At 45.3% G+C, this 21,770-nt stretch overlaps 1 protein-coding gene across 5 annotated transcripts in view; it reads right to left on the bottom strand.

Moving 5' to 3' along the window:
- Positions 1-21,770, bottom strand: part of ZNF385B (zinc finger protein 385B) — a 1,180,505-nt gene that overhangs the window by 92,751 nt on the left and 1,065,984 nt on the right. For all 5 annotated transcript variants that reach the window (XM_078681482.1, XM_078681483.1, XM_078681484.1 and 2 more), the window contains one exon: positions 6,710-6,863. In XM_078681482.1, the coding sequence (XP_078537608.1) occupies positions 6,710-6,863 (154 nt within the window). The remainder of the gene's footprint in view (positions 1-6,709; positions 6,864-21,770) is intronic.

Below are 21,770 nucleotides of genomic sequence, written 5' to 3'. Positions count from 1 at the left end.
ATGCCTTTTAAAACCTAACACCTTAAAACCTACTTCTATGTGCTTCACTAAGAAAGCTTTGAAAGCAGAGCAACCTGCAGTCTAGAATTTCTCAGAGAGTAGCAATGCACTATATAACTTGTTGTCAGCTAAGGCTGTCATTATCAGTAGATATGTGAAGGCAGTGATACCTGCAAAGGTGTTACCTGCACTGTGGTAGTAGCCTTCGTCCGGGACTTGACTTTATGAGCACTTTATGACCATCTTCTGGTAGAATCCCGGCCAATAATCTGGCTGAAAAAACTCTCTTTTAAGTGGTAAAATGATGGTCCTTATTTACTTAATCTTATCAGAGATTGGAACTTTTGACATAAGATAATGTCAATTCAGACCACACTATTTTGACTATGTATCTAGACTTCTTGTTTGACCTAGACATGTTGATAAGCAGACACTTGACCCAGACGTTTGTCGCAGCAGGGCTTACATCCATGTCATCAGTTGGATCACCTGACACTTTCACAGTTCTTAGAAAGATAAGATCAGATGACAGCTGCGTCAAATGGCAGACATGGCAATGGTTTTGCATACAGGGAGAAAGATGGTGACCTTCATGGTCTAAAATGGCGATGGGGCCTATCTAAAACAAAGTCAGATGAGGTGGACACTAGGGGCTTCATGTCAATCTGTGTGTGTATGAGTTTCTCTCAGTGTTAAAGAAGGTAAAGACCTATCTATAGTGTTTATCACCAATTTCACAATGTAAAACCCCCTCCATTGAGTATTTGTTAGAGAGTCCACAATGAGAATCCCTTTCCTATTCCATTTGTCGGAGAGTTCACAATGTAAGCTCCCCTCGCTGCTGTATTTGTCAAGAGGTTACAAAATGGGATCTGCATTAACAATGTCTCAGTGATGAGTAAGGCTCTCAGTTTTCTGTTTAAACAGAGTTTTAGGCAATAAAAAGATGAAAAACCTCTGTTTTCCTATTTTATTTTTTTTATGCACAGGAATCTTAAAATGTGGAATACCATGGACCATACCTGTCAACCTTTCAGGAAGAAATTAGGATGCTATTTGCTTCATATTGCAAAACCGTCAGTGGGTTGCTGCCGTACCGGGAGAGATCCTGTATTGGAACATTTAGAACATTGGCTCATTTTAAAGAGATTATCAAATGACGCCATTGTATGTAGACACCTAGAGACTGATTTGGTAATTTTTGCACAATACACAGCAGCGACTAAATATGCTGTGCTATTTTGTGCAAGATGGCTAACGGGGCAGAGCCATATCTGGTAAGATTGGTCTGTTGCTGCGGTCATCCCCTGTACTGCACACGAAATGCAAAGGTGAGTGTTGGTGCGGTCTTGCATGGGATTTGTACTGGAATCACACCCTCCCAGTACAAATTCCCCTGTCTAGACAAACAGGATCGCACGTAATGGATCTATGCTGTGTACTTTAGCACACATGCAGTTTGTGTGTTTTTTGAGAAATTAAAACATTTCTCCTAATTTGCGCCTGCTTCAAATAGGCACTCGTTTTTTATGAAAAGCCAGGTCTTTCTAGTTCGGGCAATGCATCCAAACCTATAGGTAGTTGTATTGATCTGCCCAAGTAACACCCCAATAATGCCTCCTTGACACAAAGTGGCAGGAAGTGATATTTACACAGAAAAAGGGCACCTTTCCAGCACTAAATAACTTTGGCACTGAAAAGTAAATATCGAAGTGTCTCTTTGCCTGACTTTGTGTCACTTTGTGGCAGTGCAAATCTTTAGTATATCTGAACCATAGTATTCAGTCACAGGTATTACTTTAAAAATTAATTGTCATAAAGTGTGCTAGCCAATTATTTGTTGTTCTAATTGAAGGGAAAAAAAGACTACAGCTGCCAGAATGCATTTCTTCTCACATAGCAGCCCTGGACAGTTTTTGTCGATACATCACCATTCATGACTTTTCTGTTGTCTCGTCCTGCTGCCCCTGCCAACTCAGTGTAAGGGAAGAGACCTTCGCTCTGCCTTGTACTCTGAATGGTAAGAAATGATGGGCTGTGAATACCAAAGTAAGACAATAAGGCTGGAAAGTGAACGTGATGAAGGTGAGTTGTAGTTTCTCAACCTGTTTACATGATGGCGACATATTTGCTCAAGGAATTGTATACAATTGTTCTGAGGCATGCTTCATTTTAAAGCCCTTTAGTCCTGTAAAACAGTTCATAACTGAAGAAGCAGAAAGAACATTTTAAGGGGTCGGAAAGGACCCTTCCAAAAATGGTTCTGGAGGTGTAGTAATAAATAGTGCATGGTTGTAAAGCTCATAATTATTAAGCTCAATAACACGTTTGGGGAAAACTTTATGTAAAAATAAGGTTGCAAAATATCTAACTGCCAAAACAGCCAGTCAACCGAGTGGGAACCAGAAGTGTGTCCCCATGTGAACTAAATTAGAAAACATTACAGCAACAAATCACCCCAGCCAGGAAAGTCAGCCAGAACACCTACGCTCTGAAAATACACAAATATAGTAAACAATAGGTCTTTGTAATCCTAGGGAAATGCATCGCCCATGTCTTTTTATAACAATGATGAACATTGTTGCAAACAGTTTCAACAGCCATGTCTTCTCAGAAAGAAGAAAGCTCCTTGTTCTTGAGGCCGTATATACAAGAAGCACATTATTCAAGCTGTGAAAAAATAAACATGCACAGAATGTTTAACTACGACGCCAATCTATATGGATTATGAAATGTTATTTTGGCAGTTTCATCCGCATTGTCCTCGTCAAACATGTAGTCAATAACAAGGTTAAACTGCAGTCATCCCAGGTATACCTTTCATAAACCAGCCACATTTTGTCGATGAACTTAAAAATCGGGAAATCGGGCAACCCTAGGCTCACACGACATGCTGTTATAGAATACGACACCAGGTGGCGCTACTGATATTCATTCGATTGTTACTCGCTATAAGCGACATGTTTTTAACATTTTTGCAACACCACTTCCAGTGAGGAATAAAACGAACGCGATTAGTGCATTTGCAGCGATACCAGGTCGTAAAATATTCTAATGCATTATATTTTTAAATTGGGCCTCCTCATGACGTCTACATTGGCTAAACTAGCCGGAAGGGGAACATTTACTTGCCTATTATCGTTTGTGAAATCCAACTGCAGATGAAGTAAATATGAGTTCAGCGGATGCACTTATGAGTTATGATGCGTTAGGTGCCCTGGAAGCCCTGGGAAATGGGTTGTTGCACTGACAGATGAGGTTTGAAGCAGATAAGCACATAGTCTTTCAATTAGGACTTAATAATGGACTCGCAAGTGACATATTGATTGGATAGTACTTGTTAAAAACATTACTAAAAAATAAGGGAGCTGGGAAATAGTGTATAATAAATTAGAAATGGCCCAGAATACTAGTTGGCTAATTACGTTGCAGTTATTTGTAAAACAGTAATTTGGGATGAAATTTAAGACTATAAACTTAAAGTTATTATTACATGTAAAGCTGAGCCAGGCAACCTGGAAATATTCAATAAATTATTGTGTTCTCTTTAGTGGAAGGAAGGAGAATTCTAGAAATAGGAGGTAATGGAATTCATTAAAAAGCAATGCCGTCCGTAATATGGACATTAAATAGGTCATTTAGACTAGGGGTGGACTAACTTGCGTAATTCTGTGTAGCGTAATCACCTTACTTAACTAAGAGCTCCGCAAGATTCTGCAGAATTACGCAAGAATAATTCTGCATTTAGCGCTATTACTTAGCGCAAAAATGCCCCCCAACCCCCGTGTCCAAAATGGATGCAAGGATGCATTTTGCGTTAAGAAATAATGTTAAATGCAACAGAACACAAGTAGTAAGCGTGAGCGCAGCATCGTGCTCACTAAATGTGCTCTTGGGGTATGATTTTTCCCCCAATTTACTCCTGACATTAAGCGCTATTTTCATAGTACAAAATACAGCCTCACACCCAAAATGGATGTGATCATGATTATTTGCACTAAGAAATAGTGCAAAATGCATAAGAAGTAGTGAGTGTGAGTTGCCACTCGTGCTCGCAGTAGGATTTTTCCTCCAAATTATGCAAGCAGGAGTAATTGCGTAATTTTCGGCAATTCCATATCAAAGAGTAAAGCATAGTTATCTAAATTACTCCGGCGTAATTGCAATTCTGCCCAGGACTGAGATAGACCCCAATGCAAATGAGTCACTCATTCAGACAAAGCATTGCAAACCTAAACTCTATAAAACTCTCCACTAACCACACACAAAACACACCATTATATCAAATCATGTTTCCTCCAGTCTAATTGACGGTCTGCATTGATCTGCAGGAATGGCAGCCGCACAGAGAATGCATTATAATGCAAAGAACATGACGTACTTCCACTCAGGGAATGCATGAGCACTGAAAGGGATGGGACAGACCGGTCCCTTCTGTAAAACCATCAGCACGGCACATTGTGAAAATGGTAGATTTCAGTCAGTGGGCTGCAGAGCCACCTTTTGTATGACAGTGCTATTTAGTTAATATGACACTGCATTGCTATTTTTAGTCTTCCGGAAGTTCACACAAATGGATGTGATAAAGCGATACACTGAGAAGCAGGGAGTCTGTAGAAGTAGCTATGACTCAGTTTCTAGGAACCCACACTATCTGCTACTAAATTTGGAATTGCTAATTTGTTTAATTGGCATGAGGGATTGTTTATAAATCCATAGATTTAGCAATAGAATGTTTGAGTAGTTTACCATTCACTAACAAGAAAAGACAGTTCCAAGTATACCTGGTGTGAAGTGGTCTATATTTGTGACTGTCGCATGTGTAGTAAAATATCCATCTTCAAATTAAACACTTCTTGTTATCGTTTCCCTGTAGTAGGTAGAGCCTTTTTAGGGGTATTGTTACCTGAGCAATGATAATTGTTGAACAAGTTGGTTCCACTTGGACAAGGAGACTTGGATTATATTCCCCGTTTGCAGGGGCGGCTGGTGACATTTTACAGTGGTGAGGCGCAAACTGATTTGCAAGTGCGGGCCCCAGGCCACTCAGGCCGGCGGCGACCCCCCCCCACATACACAACACTCAAAGAAATGTATTCACACACGCATATACACAAACACATCCATTCACAACACTATCCACCAAACATTCATGCATACACGCATGCTCGCACCAAACACTTTAAAAATAAAAGAAAAACACACACTCTTACCTTGCTGCCGGTCCCGGTCCGCGCCACCTCTGGGCTCTGCTCCCCACACGTCACAGGCTCACAGCGCCCCTGGCCAATCCTGGCACCAGGGGCACAGGTACCTTCTCGCCCGCAGCACGCCCATTAGGGCTCCTGATGGGCATGCGCAAGGCCGCAAAAACACAACCACGCATGCGTGGGCACGGGTAAAAATTCACCCTCTGTCCCCACGCATGCGTACTTGTGTTGCCGCCTGAACAATCATGTCAATCAATCAACATGACGCCTGCCCGCCGGTCTGACGTCATATTGATTCATTGACATGATTGTCATGAGGGAGCTGCGGGCGGCGTCGGGCAAGGGGGGCTACGCCCCCCACGCCCCAATGGACGAACCACGCCAGCCCGTTTGTAACTTGGAATAGAATTGTGCTGTTCTGGACAAAGTACTGAATCTTCCTATGCCTAAATCTTTGCACAAATGTTCAATGTAATAGTGCAAAGCAAATTTTGATTAACATAATCTCACAGCGTTTCACTACCTGTCACTTCACTGATGTACACACAGTTCTCAGTTGCTGCCCACCTAGGTGTGTGATTCACTAGTATCAATGAATACTGCCCCCTTTTAGGTCTTAGTTGACAGTCCAGTTCTCAAACAGACATTTTACTTGAAACATACTTAAATTGGACTTTGGATCTGATCCCTCAAACAAATGGCTTTTTTAAATCCGCCTCTTTAAGACATTGAGTTTAGAATCTGTCAACCACACAGCTCAGTCAGAGGAGTATTTTCTTCATTATTATTTCAACTGAAGCTTTTTGCTGCTGGAGTGTATAAGTTTGCCTGTGTGAGAAAGTAATTCTTTTTGCCCTCAACACCCCCATTTTTTGACTGGTACTGGTGATTACTGACTCTGATTGTGCCCTGGGTTCTGCTAATCAGACCCAGGGCCAGTGATCTGTGTAAATGGCATATTGTAAATAGATGTAATTACAATTGGTATGAAAACCTACCTGTAAGCCCCTACTATATGGTAGGGCATGTAGGTTTAGATGCCCAGTAGATTTAATGCACTTAGGTGTACACTGCTGTGGTGCCTGCTGTTATTTTAAATGCAGCCCTGCTCTGCCCAGCTTAAAAAATTATCAACTTGATAATTTCCTGAGTCTTAAAGGAGTTGGCTGGAAAATGCCACTCACATTTCCTGTGACATCTTGGCCCCTCTATTGTTGTTGTTATGCCGTTTTGCTGTGGTGATTCCTGACAGGAGACACCTTCAAAGGTCATAGAGTGTTTGCACTTTGTGATCTTTTTCACACACTCTCACCTTTTGGACAGCATATCATTTTTAAAAATCAAACAAGACAGAGAGTTGTTAAATGCTTCCATCATCAACATTAAATCATTGCTCATCTTATCTAAATAATATTAACATTATGGGAAAATTTAAGAAAACTCTTCATGCAAGAGTGCCAAAAGATTAAAGTGAAAAAAGAATGTAATTGTTTGTTAACCTGGTTTGTTGTTGGCTGTGATTGGTGGTGGGGAACTTGTAATAGCTTTACTGCTGTCCTTAGAAGACACAGTCTTTTGCTTGCTTTTCGTTGTCTCAAGCGCTTTGAGCTTCTTGGCGTGCTTGCTGCCTTTGTAGTGTGCTTCTGCCTGGATCTATGAAGGAGAATAAATCATGTTAGTTTTCAACATTATAAAGTCAAGCTCAAGCAAAATGTTGTATTGAGAGAATATCACCAGAAGGTGCAAATTGAAATCATTTGAGTTGTATATTAACTTTTATTTTAATGTCTATACGCACACCAAAACCAATGCATTCAGAAAACATTCTTTTTAAGTACGTCTCCTGCCCCTATGCATGACAGTAGGTTACACAAATGAATGGTTCATTCTGTCAAATAGAATGTTTTCTGTGCTGTCACAATAAAAACAAGTTATACTTTGAAAACTGCAATAAGAAGTGAACACAATATGCCGACAAATGTAGCAGTGATAGTCTCACAACTTAAAATACAATCCCTGCAGAGAGATGTTTATGGGTCAAGAATGGCGCTTCATTTTCACAGAAAATTATCATTTAATAATGTTTATAACCTTTTGCTATATAGGAATTTATTGTTCAGTTATTTTAAAATGTTCTCTGGTGTTTTAGAGTAGTTGGGATAGTTTAGCAAACATAACAATTTTAGTTAAGTGCTTTGTAACAAGCAAACTTTCTGACTTATACAAGTTTTTTTTCCGGTGATGAAAATGTATTTGTTTGTTAAGTGGTAATAAAAAACTGTCAAAACATTTCACTTTTGTTAAAAAGGTACAAACGTTATTTTTGAGTTTATAAAATGAGCTTGTTTGTTACAGAGTTGCAAAGGTTATTCATAGGTTCTAACAAACTAGTGCATTTTAAAAAAATTATAAATTGACCTTTGGCTAAGGTGTGTATTATTTATGTTTATGGTTATTTTGCTTTAGAAATGTTGACACTGATTGTTAAAATGCAAGTTATAGCAAACACGACCATCGTTTTAAATTGTTCTACAAGTTAGTTAAGAGCTTCAAAAAAAGTTAGATTGTTAGTTACAATTGTAAATGACTCATAGAAAATACTACTTTAAAAATGGTGCACATTATTTAAGACTGGTTTCCAAACAGAGGTTAGGAAAAGCAAAGTAAAATATGTAAGTGTTTTTAAAAGATGTACTTGTAGGATAAACTGTTTTAAATAACAAGTTCATTTAAAACCACAAACAATGTCTGCTACAAAATAAAAAATGTGATTCCTAACATTATAACAAACAAAAGAAACTCTAAATACAACCAGATATTTATATGGGAGACTTGATGAACAAAGGCAATTAAAAAAAATCTAATATTACTTAATAATGTATAAAGTAGAAATTGCATTGCTGCAGGATATGGCTCTGATTTTATTTGCATAGCAACAAAATATAAGAGCAGGCTTTTGATTTACTGAAATTTCTGCAAGTGGATATTAGTTATTTCACACTTCCCCAGTACTGATGGGTAGATTGGGATCCTGGCTTCTGCTCTGATGCTCTTTTAAATGTGAGGTCTAAATCACTGAGAAAAACAATGAGAAATAGACCGTTTTCCAAAAAGAGGATAGGAAAAGAAAAGTATATTATTTAAGAGTTTAAAAATATTTACTTATGGGATAAACTGTTTTAAAAAAAGTTTTTAATTAAAACAGCAAACACTGCTTGCTACAAGATCAAAAGTATGATTCCTACCATTTAATTAAAAACAATAAAGTAAACTCTTAATTCAACCAGATATTTATGTGGGAGACTTGGTACAAAATGGCAAATATTCCCAAAAATCTTAAATTACTTAATGTATATAGTAGAAATTGCACTTCTGCATAATATGTAGCGCATGGCACTAATTTGTTAGACTGGATAACACCTAGGTAACTGGGATAGGATTAGGAAATGAATACCCTTCCAGTATGTTTTTTCACCATACAAGTGTGATTCTCAGCTATGCTAAACATGTGCCAGGTGTTAGAACTGAAATTCCTGGTTGGATGAGGAATACATATAGGCCAGGCAGGAACCACCACTCTAGTCAGGGTAAGCTAACTACACACTAAAAGATAGCCTGTACTGCCCCTCTGGTAGCTTGGCACAGAGCAGTCAGGCTTATTTAAAGAGGGAATGTGTAAAGTATGCGTGCAACACACACACAGACACACAATGAATGCACCACAAAAAGACTCCACATAGGTTTAGAAAAATAGATTGTTATATTCTGAACAAAAGAAGACCAATCCAACACAAATCAAATGTATAGAAGTGCCTTTGATGTGGAGGTAACTTCAAAGCAGCTCCTTGAAGTGCACATATCCTCCTTTTAATCCAACCCTGTCTGTCAGGCTATTTATGGGGGGTAAACAACGCTTTCGTGGGGACAGAACACTAAATATTCAGTGAAGTGTTAGCCCCTCCTTTCCATCCTTTCCATCCTTCCCGGGCAGGGGCATAAGAATGCAGATGTACGTAGATGAGTACTCAGACACACCTATCCTTCCTGTGTTTGTTAGGTTATGTTATGTTATGTTATTTGGATTTCTATAGCGCTCAGCTACTCATGAGTGTCCCGGCGCTGAATCCAGAAAGGAAACGGCTGATAAAACGCTAAAGGTTAGGCACTAAAAGAGGAACGTTTTAAGTTTCTTCTTGAACATCCTCGAATCTTGAATATTCCGTAGTGACAGGGGCAACTTGTTCCATGCCAAGCTAGTGCGGCGTAAGAAAGAGTTGCCCCCCAGCCGATGACGAGTAAACCTGGGGGTCTGGATCAGCTGTTCGTTGGAAGAGCGAAGATGTCTCCCAGGAATGTAGAAAGCAAATCTTTCCCTCAGGTAACTTGGGCCCAGGCCATAAAGGGCTCTGTGTGCTATCGTGAGCGCTTTAAATTTTAACCGCGCTTCCACTGGGAGCCAATGCAAAGAGCGAAGGTAGCTCCGGGCAGACTGTCTAGCCGATAGAGCCGCTAGGAGTCTGGCTGCTGAATTCTGGATCATCTGAAGTTTCTTCACTAAGAGCAGCCAGTCAAGAGAGTACTCGTGTAATCTAGCCGCGAAAGAATCAGGGCACGGACTACCGTTTCCCTTGTGCTACCAGGAAGGTAAGGTAAAAATTTCCTCATGGTCTTTAATAAACCAAAGCAAGTACCAACCAATTTCTTGATGTGTGTTCCAAAATTAAGGTCTTCATCAAACCATACGCTGATGTTTTTAACGGCCCCGTTCTTAGCAGGAGGGCAGGTGAATTCCGCGGGCCACAGCTTCTCCCTGAAGTCGGTCGGGAAGGCGCCGTAAAGAAGCACCTCTGACTTTCCTTCATTACATTTAAGATGAGCCACCGCCAACCAGCAAAAAACCGGAGGCCAAGCAGTGTTTGGCTGTATCGACCGCGTAATCCTCTTTTTTCCAGGTGAAAAGCAGCTGGGTGTCATCCGCGTAGGCCATCACCTTAGCCCCCAAGAACTCCGCCAGAAACACCAGCAGAGTCAGATAGATGTTAAAAAGCAGAGGGCTAACTGATGACCCCTGCGGGACCCCAGTGGTCACCTGCATGGCAGAAGAGGAGCACGGAGGGAGCCAGACTTGCTGCTGTCGGTCCTCTAGAAATGAACTAATCCAATTCCAGGCCGACCCTGCGATGCCAATGTCAGAGAGGCGTTTGAGAAGCTTAGTTTGTGGCTGTCTAGAGGGAATGCACAAAGTGTAGCTGTCACCCTTCACAGATGTGTATTTCAGAGCACAGAGCAGTAAGTGCAAAGAAATGACCACTTTCTAAAAGTGCCATTTCAAAAACAGTAATGTTAAATCCAACTTTACCAGTATGGAGGGTTTATCATTACCATTCCAACAATATAAGTCATGAAGTAGCTACTCCTCTCTGAGCAGGAATTACCTGGATAGACCATCAGCACTGGAGCGGTCAACCTGGTCTGTGTTCCACTCTGAAGTCCATGCCATGTAGTGAAATGGACCATCTTAACAGTTTAGGAGTCTCACCCCTCATTTGCATAAGCCCCCTGAGGAGCCTGTGGTCAGTCTGAATCAGGAAGTGAGTGCCCAGGCCACAGCAAAAGCTTCTCTTTCCATAGCAATCTGCCTTTGTTGCCTGGGAAGTACCCTCCTAGAGATGAAGGCTACAGGTTGGTCTAGGCCCTTCTCATTAAGCTGAGCTAGCACTGCCCCTTTGCCATGCACTAAGGCATCCGTCTGAATGATAAACTCTCTGGAGAAGCCAGGGTCCCTGAGCACAAGACCTGTGCATATGGCCTGCTTTAGGGAATCAAATGCAGTTTGGCACGCCTCTGTCCAGTTCAAATTTCTGCGCTGCTTCTAAGACGTCAGCTCAGTCACGGGGGCAACAATGGTGCCATAGCCCTTGACAAACCTAAAGTACCCAGTAAGGTCCAAGAATGCTATGACCTCAATCTGGGTTTTGGGTGGCAGCCAGGCCATGATGCTTTCTATTTTGGCCAGAAGGGGTTGCACCTTCCCCTGTCCACCAGGTGTCCCAAGTACAACAAACACGTACACCACAGACTTACTTACGTGCCTTGATAGTCAGGCTTGCCTGCTGCAGAGCCTGAAGACTTGGCGGCAGTCTCCCTGTTGTTCAGAAGTTAGAGTGGGGGAAAGGATTACTCCGCCCACAGACCCATAGGTTAGGGAGAGGTTCACTCTTGCCTTCCTCCTCACTATCTATCACCAGAATCATGGTGACCTCAGACTTCTCAGGGTGGGGTTTGAGGCAATTGACATGCAGCACCCAGTGAGGTTCCCTAAGGGTCGTGAGATCCACAAGGTATGTGGTCTCACTCTTTTTCTCAATCACATCATAGGGTCCAGTACAGTGGTCGTGGAGGGCCCTGGGTTCCACAGGCTCCATTACCCTCACTTTCTGACCAGGATGCATATCCACAGTGGTAGAATATTTTTCATACCACTCTTTCATGACAGTCTGGCTGGCTTCCAAGTTACCGGAAGCTTCCTTCCATAACTTAACCATTTGGCTACTGAAGGTCACCTTGTAACTCACTACATCCTGGCCAGTTTTCCTGAGAGGTTTCTCCCAGCCTTCCTTGACCAAACTCAGAGGTCCCCTAACAGGGTGCCCAAAAAAGAAGGTCAGAGGGGCTGAAGCCCACTCCCTTCTGTGGTACTGAGGTTCCATGATTTCCGAACCCGACTCCATTTTGTTTACGTTGTCCAAAGACGCCATTTTGTGTTGCCCTCACGTAGGCCGTGGAGGTAACCGAACGAACAAAGCTGCATGGGCTTTGTTGTTCATGTACATATTAACTAGGCCTTTTCTGACTTGTGAGTGAACTGCAAGGACGCTGACCCCGTCACCTGAAACTGACCCTTTGAGAGGCCAATTTCCCTGGCTGATCGTTGTCTGAAATTACCAATCACTGTTCAGGATATCGTTAGCTTTTAGTTCCTTGCACATATCTTATCCTACTCAACATCTGAATTGCTCTTTTTCTTATGTCTTTTCATTACATGGGTAGTGCTTTCAATTATGGGTTTGTCCGGCTCGTGGAAATTGAATTTGGGACAGTCCTAATAATTAACTTGTGGGTTAGGTACGATGTAAAGTGAGCTTCTTGGAATGTAATAATGTGTGTAAAATGTACTTGGTTCGTCAGAATTTGCCGCAGTGGGTGTGCATTTGTAATGGGCTGAAATTGTGAATATAAGGTGATGTCTTGCTGTACGAAAATTGAGCATTTTCCTGAGTTGTACACCGTGTTGTATTGCTGGGTTTACTGTTACTAGCTGCAGCTAATAAATTTGATCTCTGACACCACCTAGAAGTATTCCGTGTCTCTGTTTGCCAAGACAGGTGAATCCGAAGACTTCGGGTGTGTCCCTGGCACCGCTGGGTTCTAAGAAAACCCGGTTCTTTAGTACCTCTCTGTAGGCAAACAACAGGCATAGTAAGAGGATGTCCCGTGTATTCCTTAAGGCCACAGATAGACCTCTAATCATCTGTCAACAAGCCCTTTGGTTTGTGGATGGTAAGTGGTGGAGAATTTGTAGGTTACCCCACACTCCTTCCACTTTGACTGCATGTACGAAGACATGAAGTTTGTACCCCTGTCAGACACAATTTCCTCGGGGAAGCCCACTCAGGCTATAATCCCCATTAGGGTCATTGCCATTACAGGCGCAGTCATGGTTCTCACAGGGACTGTCTCTGGATACCTAGTTGCATGATCCACCAGAACCAAGATGAACCAGTTGCCTGAAGCAGTCTAGGGATCCCCAGGCCCTACAATGTAAATGTTCACCGTCTTAAAGGTGTGCCAACAACAGGCAATGGACTAAGAGGGGTTTTAAGCTTCTGCCCTGTCTACCCACTACCCTGGCAGGTCACACAAGTCCTACAGAACGTATCTGAGGGAGTCTTGATCTTGATCCCGGGCCAATGAAATTGTGGCACAAGCCTTGCAAAGGCCATGTCTAAGCCCAAGTGTCCAGCCAGGGGAATAAGTGAGTCAACTCGAGTAGGAAGGTCCTGTAGCATTGGGGGACCACCAGGGCCTTTGTTATCCCATGCTCAGGAACCTTAGACTCACTGTAAAGGCGGCTGTCCTCCCAATAAATGTGGTGAGTACTCAAGGCTTCACCTGCTGCTTGGGCTTCAGCCTGTTACATCATGCCCTCAAGGGTGGGACACTGTCTCTGTTTCCTACAGAACTCCTCCTTGGTGGGTCCCCCTAAAACATGGCATTCTGTAATGACATACAGGTCACCATGGGGAGCAATTCCCTCCTCAGTGGACACTGGGGCAGCCACTACAGGTGCCGTATCCACCTCACTGGGAGCCCCTCAGTGGCTAGTTTCCCACGTCAACTACCTTTTTCACTTCTTAGAGATGGCTGGGCCATTATTCCAGGCTCCAGCCCTTTCTGACTCCCATCATCGTGGGCAGCCATGGACCTTTTCATAGCATTGATCCAATCAGGTAATCCTAACATCTCCATTTGAGCCTTTAGCTCCACTCCCTTTCAGGTAGTGCGCTCAATAAAGGCCATTAGCCAACAAACAGTCCACAAGCATGGTAGGGCTCACTGCAACTTTCCAAAGACCTGAACACCCACCCTAACCCCCACTTAAAAGGAACAAGAGCCACTAAGCAGGGACCCTCTCTGTTTTCAGCCACCACAACTTGGTGGAATGCATTGGAAATGTCCTGCTCTGGGGAAACCAGCTGAATCCTTACCATAGTCATACTGGCTCCTGTATCCCTCAGAGGCTTCACACCTTGCTCATTCATAGTGACCAATTGCCTATACTTTGTAGTATTAGCGGGCACATGGACCTTAGGAACCCTTTCACGTCACCCAGGGACACTAGGGTAACCCCACTAAACCCCCCTCCATTAACTGGGACAAACTCCTCCCTCAGCACTATACTACCATCACCTAAAACCTTTCATCAAGAGTGGGAGGCGGTGCTCTTTTTGGACACTGGGGAGCTGCCTTTTAGTGTCTATAAACATAGCACTTATAGCAGGTAATGGATTTGGGCTGCTGACTTTTGTCAGGGTCGTTTTTGTTCTCGTGGTCAGACTGGCGATGTAAACCAGACACTTTTCCCTGTGAGTTGCTTTGGGGGGCTTTACAGAACTCTGTCTTTTTATCTCCCCCTCATTCTTCTGGTGGGAACCCTGACCACCATTGTGGGGTTCCTTCCCAAATGCTTTCTTGGACACTCAGGTGCTGACCCAGATGTCCACCTCCTCAGCAAGCTTCCTGGAGTCAGAAAGCATACCATCCACCAGGTGTAGATGCAGCTTGTAAAACAAAGATCAATCATGTGCTCCTTCAAAATCAAGTTGTAAAGCCCTGAATATTCATCTACTTTGCTGCCACTCACAGCCCTTCAGTGCCTTACTAGCATAGTCTAAGCAATCAACCCAGCTCTGTGTGCATAGCTTGTGGCTGGCCCTAGATCGTTGTCTATACTTTTAAGGGGTCAGCCCAAACTTACTGGTCAAGATGGCCTTCATCGCATTGTAGCATGCCTGGTCCCCCCTCCCTAGTGTCAGAAGAGAGTACCTCCCTTCTGTGGGCATCTACCTCCATAGACTACCACCCCAGAACTCCTCTGGGACCTTGTGAACTGTTAGAGCCACTTAATAGACTGCAAACCACTTGTCCATGTCATCCCCCACCACATCACTGCTGGGTACCAAATCTTTATTTATTCTGAATCTTGATTCATTACTGTTGCTGGATCCTACTTCCAGGACTCTGACATCCAGGTCTCTGAGGCTCAACTCATGAGAAAGCTTCTTCTCCTGCAGAGCTAACCTCCTCTCAGCCAGAGCCTGCTCTCTTTGTAGCTTAGGAAGCTCGTTCTTCAGCTTTCTGTCCTCCCTCCTGTATGCCAGATCCTCTGGGGACTGGTTCCTGGAGGAGACACTGCTTCCTGCTCTGGTAACCACCACTGCTTCCAGCAAGTTGCTGCCCCCTTACATCCAGTTCCAAAACTACCTCAGGCTTCAACATCAGGTCACTGTGAGAAGTTGGCCTGATAGGTGATGCTTCCAATTCTGGAACCACCGGTTATCAGACCAAACAATCCCTTATGGTGTCTGGTTGTAAGTCAACCTTATTAGACAAGCTATCCTAGGGGTAGCATGGACTAAGCAGCCTAAAGGCTTAACTTAAGAGGTCGTGTTAAGCGAGCTGTTTTACCACATACAATCCTGTAATATCAAATGAAAGGACACCACACAAGTATATGTTATAAAAATATATGTATTTATTACTAAAAACAATCCCCAGTATTCTTTATGAATAAAGGGGCACAAGCGTTAAATCAAAAGCACAGTATAACATACAAAGTTGCACAAATATGGATGAGGGCGAGGGGCCACTCAGACCATATACTAAACAAGTGGTATAAGAGATACCAATCGAACAGTGGTTAGGCCTAGGGCATTGCTGGGAGCAGTCGGGACAAGCAATGCTGAAGTCGGGAAAGGCCCACGGGATTCGGGTGCAGTGCGGAAAGCGCACGCATGCACCAATGTTAACCAATGGTGCGTAAAAGTTGTAAAGTTAAAGTTTAAGGACACTTCCGCTGAACCTAGAGGAACAAAACTTAAGACACAGACCCTAGAGATGTGTACCAGTGTGGGAACACCGGCGGAGCAAAGTTACCTCACCCCCAGGAAGCGGGTGCACAGGGTCGAAGTTGAGTCGGGTTTCGTCACTGTTAGACCTGACATCATTGGCATGAGTCTCTCCTCCATTTTTTCTGTTTGCCTCCTCTGTTTACGATGTTTTTGCTGGTATATGCTTTGGGCACTGTGCCACTGCTGATCAGTGCCACAGTGCAAGTACTCCCTATGTGAAATTGCTGTATTGATTCCATGTTTGGCTTATTTGGTTTACTATTAGTCCCTAGTAGAGTGCACCAGGAGTGCCAGGGTTTGTAAATACAAATGCTGCTAGTGGGCCCTTTTCTGTATCGCTAGTGGGCCTGCAGCACATGTTGTGCCACCCACAAGAGCGGCCTAGTAAAAGTATGTCTGAAGGCCTACCATTGCTAGACCACGTGCAGTCTGACTGTCACGAGGACTGCGCAAGTACACCTACTTGCCAGTCCCTAAACCTTCCCTTAACTTCATGTTAGTCACCCCTATGGTAGGCCCACGGGCAGGGTGCATTGTAAGCATAAGGTAGGACAAGCCTGACAAGGTTGGCATGTCTGAATAGTGAATTACAGCCATATTCGTTTTTCACTATTGTAAGGTAACCTGCTCTCCATCAGTTAGAATGGGCTGCCAGGATTATTAATGCTATAATCCTAGCGGGCTCGGGGAGCATGGTGCAATGTCGAGTTTGGTATCCCTGAACTCAGGGTTTAATAACGCATCCGTTTGTGTGGATGGTTTTTAGACTCTGTGTTTGAAAATAGCACTTTTAGAAAGTAGCTATTTTCTTGTCTAACTGTCTACCGGTCTCTGCTGGTTCTGGTGTGCGTGTGACAGGAGCTGGGTGGCTTCAGAGAGTCTGAATGAGTCAGTGTGGGATGAGTGGGGCATTTGCATTGAGAGTAGGGGAAGAGTAACTCCTGATAGCCTGCCCTGCCTGATACAATGCTGGCTCCGCCCCCCTGCCAGGCGGCTGATGACTCTGTGCCTGCCTGGGACCTTCCTGGCCCACCTCCTGCCGGGCAACTGATGGCCCTGCCCCTGCCAGTGACAATGCTGGCTCCGCTCCTGCTGGGCGGCTGAGGACTCTGCCCTGCCCAGTGAATAGGCCAGGTGCTTCGGCCTGGCAACACCCACAACAAACCCAAGATGGGGGGAAATTCCCCTGCATGGACAAAGGGATCAAAGCCAAAAAGGGGTATAAGAGAAGGACCCCTGAACCAAGAATTTAGATCACTTCTGACAAGGAAACCGGAACCAAGGACAAGAAGCCTGCTGATCTAAGGACTGCCTACCCCTTCTGCCAGAGTGCTGTTTGTTGGGGGAATCCTGCATTGCTTCTTTATTTTTGCCAAGGAACCAGGAGAGAGGAACTGTGTGTGTACTCTCACTCTTTGCTAAGAAAATCTCCAAGGGCTGGAAGAGTGCCAGTCTCCTGTTGAAGTCACAGGGCTAAAGGACTTCATCTGCTTAAAGTGCTATTTGCTGGAATTTGTGAATCCAGCACCTCTGAAAGAATCCAGCAATCTCGACGCCGACGGAAGCTGCCGAATCCAGCTCGACATCGTGAGTAACGGCTCCAGTGTCCCGCTTCCTCGATGCCGGCCGCCGGGCCCGATCGACGCCAGCAGCAACGCCAGTGAGTAGTGAGTTCGGCTCCAGCTCCAAGTGACCTCGTGTCTGCACCGCCGCTGATCGCATCGACTTCGAGCCCTCTCGACGCCGTGAGCGCTGCTCACTCTTGCAACATCGACATCGACGACGTCGTATCCTGCTTCATCCCGTGAGCGCTGCTCCCGCCTGACTTCGGTCAACGCCGCTGCAGATCGCCCCGACTCCGAGGCCCGATCGACGCCGAAGACGCGACGCCGGACATCTCGACGCCGCTGATCATCGAGTGCTTCACTTTTCCAAGGTACTGTGTTGTTGGGGTCTGTGCGACTCCGGGCTCGACGTAGCGCTCCTCGCGGTCGACGCCGAACCTTTGGATTAACTTTGCCTCGAAGTGTGACTCCCATGTGGGTTAAATTGTTGCCAAGAACTTTGATTCAGGGAAGAAGAGTTGCTTTTGATACTAAAGACTTTTGTGCTAAGAAGAAACCGTGCTTGAACTATTATTTTTCCTTCCAAGAGTATTTATTAAGATTGTGGTATAGTTTTGTCGTTATTTGGTCTTGTGCTAAGCCTTATATAAAAATCCTTATTTTTATAATACTACTGTGTCGTGTCCATTTGTAGTGTATTCACTTTATTACTGTATGTGGTCATAAATGCTTAACGCACTGCCTCTGAGATAAGCCTGTCTGCTTTGCCAAGCTACCAAGGGGGTGAGCAGGGGTTATCTAAGTGTGTGATCCCCTTGCCCTGACTAGAAAAGGTGTGTCCCTATTTGTCAGAAGTGTATACCTCTGCCAACTAGAGACAGCCGCTTCTAACAGTCACGCAGGCTCTTGGTGCTTGAAGCTGAAAGGGCTGCAGGCGGGGTGAAAGAGAAGTGTCCGGTGGAGTCCAAGGGTGGACTCAAGTCGAAAAGTACCTGAAAGCAGAGGGGACAGAGTCTGGGTCACTCAGCAGTGACCAGGGTGGAACCAGGACGGAACCAGGCAATGTCGGGCGCAATCAGGTGGTCGTCAAGGAGCTTCTCTCCGCTGTCACGTAGGCTCTGGGGCATCTACGATGTCCAGGAGCAGGTCACGATCTGTCCCACGCAGGCTCTCGCCGTCGGCGCTGTCGGCTTCAAGATTGGAGCAAACAACACTTGGCAAAAGCAATCCACGCGGAACTGGGAGATTGCTTCTCACTCGAACCAGGAGGGTCAGAGTGGGGGCTCCTTTTCAGGGGAGCTGGTGCAAATCTGGAGCAACCAGAATCGCAGGTCGAATTTCAAGTTTCGTCGGCACAGGGGCCACAAGCCGGCTGGCAAGTGACCGGGCCCACGCGTTGAGCCAAAAGAAGCAGAAGGGCCCCACGCAGCACTCGTCGAGTGTGGAGGGCTGAACTTCGGTGCAAGTGTGGCTCAGGGTTGGGGCTTCTCAAACCCCGGTGTACAGCTTCGAGGGTCACTCGTGGGCTGCACGGTCAGCGTCTCGTGGTCTTTCCAAGATGGCGTGCCCCGCGCTTCCGGTCGCCTCCACGGGTCTCAGCTCTGCAGGGACTGTGGATCGGGCTGTTGGAAGGCAGGCAAGCTTGATCTCGTCGATCTCTGTCGCTCGAGTTCCGGCGGGAACTGCGACAAAGCAGACGTCGATGGCTGGATGGTGCCTGTTTGCACAGGGTGGTCACTCCTTGACCACAAGGGAGATTCTTCGGCTTCTACGTCGAGTAGGATGTCGAAGGGTCCATAGTTTCGTTTCTTATGTTTCATCAGGATAATCTGAAGTGCATTGGCACTGCTCCCACTCTTATTCGAATCTGGGGGGCTGGATTACCTGCTAGGTCCCCTCCTATGGGTGGGACCCAGGAAGGGGGTGGATACACCCCTTTCCTTTGATCCAGGCCGCCCTGGCACGAGGGCTGGAGTGCCCCAGAACCGGTTTGGCCGGATTATGCAAGGGGCAGCCTTGTGCTCCCCAGGCAGTGTCTGGTTTCTTTCAAACCTCCCTGCTACAATCCACTATCTCCTGTCTGGGGGGGTGTAACACCTCCCTGCAACAGGAAACCCTTTGTCCAGGCCCCATTTGGCTGAGTTTCGGTCAGCTTCAGGGGGTCAGACTCGTGTCTGTGGCAGAGGCATCCATTTTGTGGATCCAAGGTCCTTTTAGAAATTAACCGCATTTAAGTAAAGTAACATGTCTTACCCCTCTAGAGGGGTGGAATGCTATCCCCGTCGCCAAAACTGGCGAGGGGATAGTATTCCAAATCGTATGACACCTTACACGACATGTTTTGATAAAGCCAAACCAAAGTTGCTATATAACCGCGAGGATTATAATGTACTTAAGAGTATATGGTATGGCATTATCCTGAAACAGCTTAGGGAGTTGTTCCCGACAGCTGCAGACAGGCTCAGCTCATGCTAGAGCTCCATCTCACATTAAACCACGCACTCTGCCTCCAGGATTGATGAGGCCTTCCATAGGAGTGGCTCACAGGTTTATATGTGTCCAGATATAGGTTTAGATATAGGTATACTATATCTAAGCAAGGGGTGATTACACCACCTTACCCCAGCTGAGTGATCAGCCAGTTGTGTCAATTTAAGAACCAGCCAGGGGTGGCAAAATATATGCTGCAGCTCCTGGTAGGTCTTGGTGGCTCCTATGCCCTGGGCACCTATAGTGCATTATACAGGGGCTGACAAGGAGTCCATTTCCAATTGTGGTATGTACCTAGGGTACATAGAATCCATTTTACAGAGAGAGCAGATGGCCTGGGGCCCTAGTCAACTAAGTCAAAAACCAGCTAAACACAAGGCAAAAAATCTGGGGTAACCATAGTCAGGTAGCCACCTTCCTACACAACCCCCCCCCCCCAAACGAAAGGAGATAAGGCTATCCTTGGCCAGGTAAGCCTATATTGCCTGAGTGGCCATATAAGGAAGTACCTGCACTAGCATGGGTACCCCCTGTCTCATGGTCCACTAAGCAGTCCCTCACCCTTGGGGTATTAGAGGGTCTCCACCATAGGGAATCACTACCTTGGGTGTGTTTATGCAAAGTTAAAGGCTGGTTTGGATATGGAGTATTGAAGTGAGGCTCCACTAATTTAGGGCTCAGCTTCCTCCAATTATCTTCCACCATGTGTGCCTTTCTTTCTTTAACTGAGTTGCACTGTGCTCTCAGGGTCAACCTCTGGCTACCTAAAGCTGGAGGCTGGGTCCCTCTGTTTGGCTTGCTGGAGGGACAGTTCAGGTTTGGGCCTTTTGGGTCCCAGGTTTGGCTGTGCCCAACAGAATCCATCTGTGGGAGGTCCCTAACTACTTTTAAGGGGGCTCCCTCAGGAGTTTTTAAAGTTTTCACCTCACTAGGGCTACTAGTTTTGGTGCCCCTAATCTGTTGATGGGGGTGCTTTATTTGACAGGGGGCCCTCTGGGTCTCACTGTCCTTCTTGTCCTCTGCAGCCCTGGGCTGACTAAGGCAAGGTAGAGAGGGGCAGGTTACCTGCTCCAGACTGGGTCCCACCTGAGAAGGGTCCACTGACGTCAGAGGCTCTGTCAGGCTAGGCCTGACCATCTCTGGGGCAGTTCCTTCATCAGGGGTAAGATCAGTTCCCTGAGGAGGCTGATCCATTCCTAAAGTCTGGTGAGGGGGAGATTTCTCGTCCTCCTCTGTGCTCTCAGTTTGTGTGGAGTTATCCATCATTTCAGGCTTCACAACACACATATCAGTTTGAGTTTGGGCTGTGGCCATCACAGCCCCACCAACCTTTTCAGGAAGGGACTCAGTTTGGGTTTCTGCTGTTATCATAACAGCTTTGCTATTCTGTTCAGGAAGAGCTTTTGCTAAAGATGGGGCAGAGAGTTGCTCAGCCCTACCAACCTTTTCAGGAAGGACATCTTGAATTGGGGCTGTAGCCATTACAGCCCCACTAACCTTTCCATTGGCATTTACCATTCTAGAATGGGTTTCCTGTTCAACCTCAGCCCAGGCTGAGATTTCTAAATCATTACCCAGTAGACAGTCCACAGGCAAGTTTGATGACACTGCCACTCTCTTTGGGCCAGTGACACCCCCCAGCTGAGACTTACTACTGCCATGGGATGATTTGTTTGGATTCCATCAATGTTTGTTACCTGGTATGTGGCACCTGGTAAAAGTTGCTTAGAGGGGACTATACAGTCAGCCACCATGGTGATGCTAGCCCCTGTGTCTCTAAAAGCTTCAACTTTCAAACCATTGATGATGGGTTC

The sequence above is a fragment of the Lissotriton helveticus genome, chromosome 3_1 (assembly GCF_964261635.1).
Source record: "Lissotriton helveticus chromosome 3_1, aLisHel1.1, whole genome shotgun sequence".
NCBI classification, from domain to species: Eukaryota; Metazoa; Chordata; class Amphibia; order Caudata; family Salamandridae; genus Lissotriton; species Lissotriton helveticus.
This window is presented reverse-complemented; position numbering and strand designations above follow the sequence as displayed.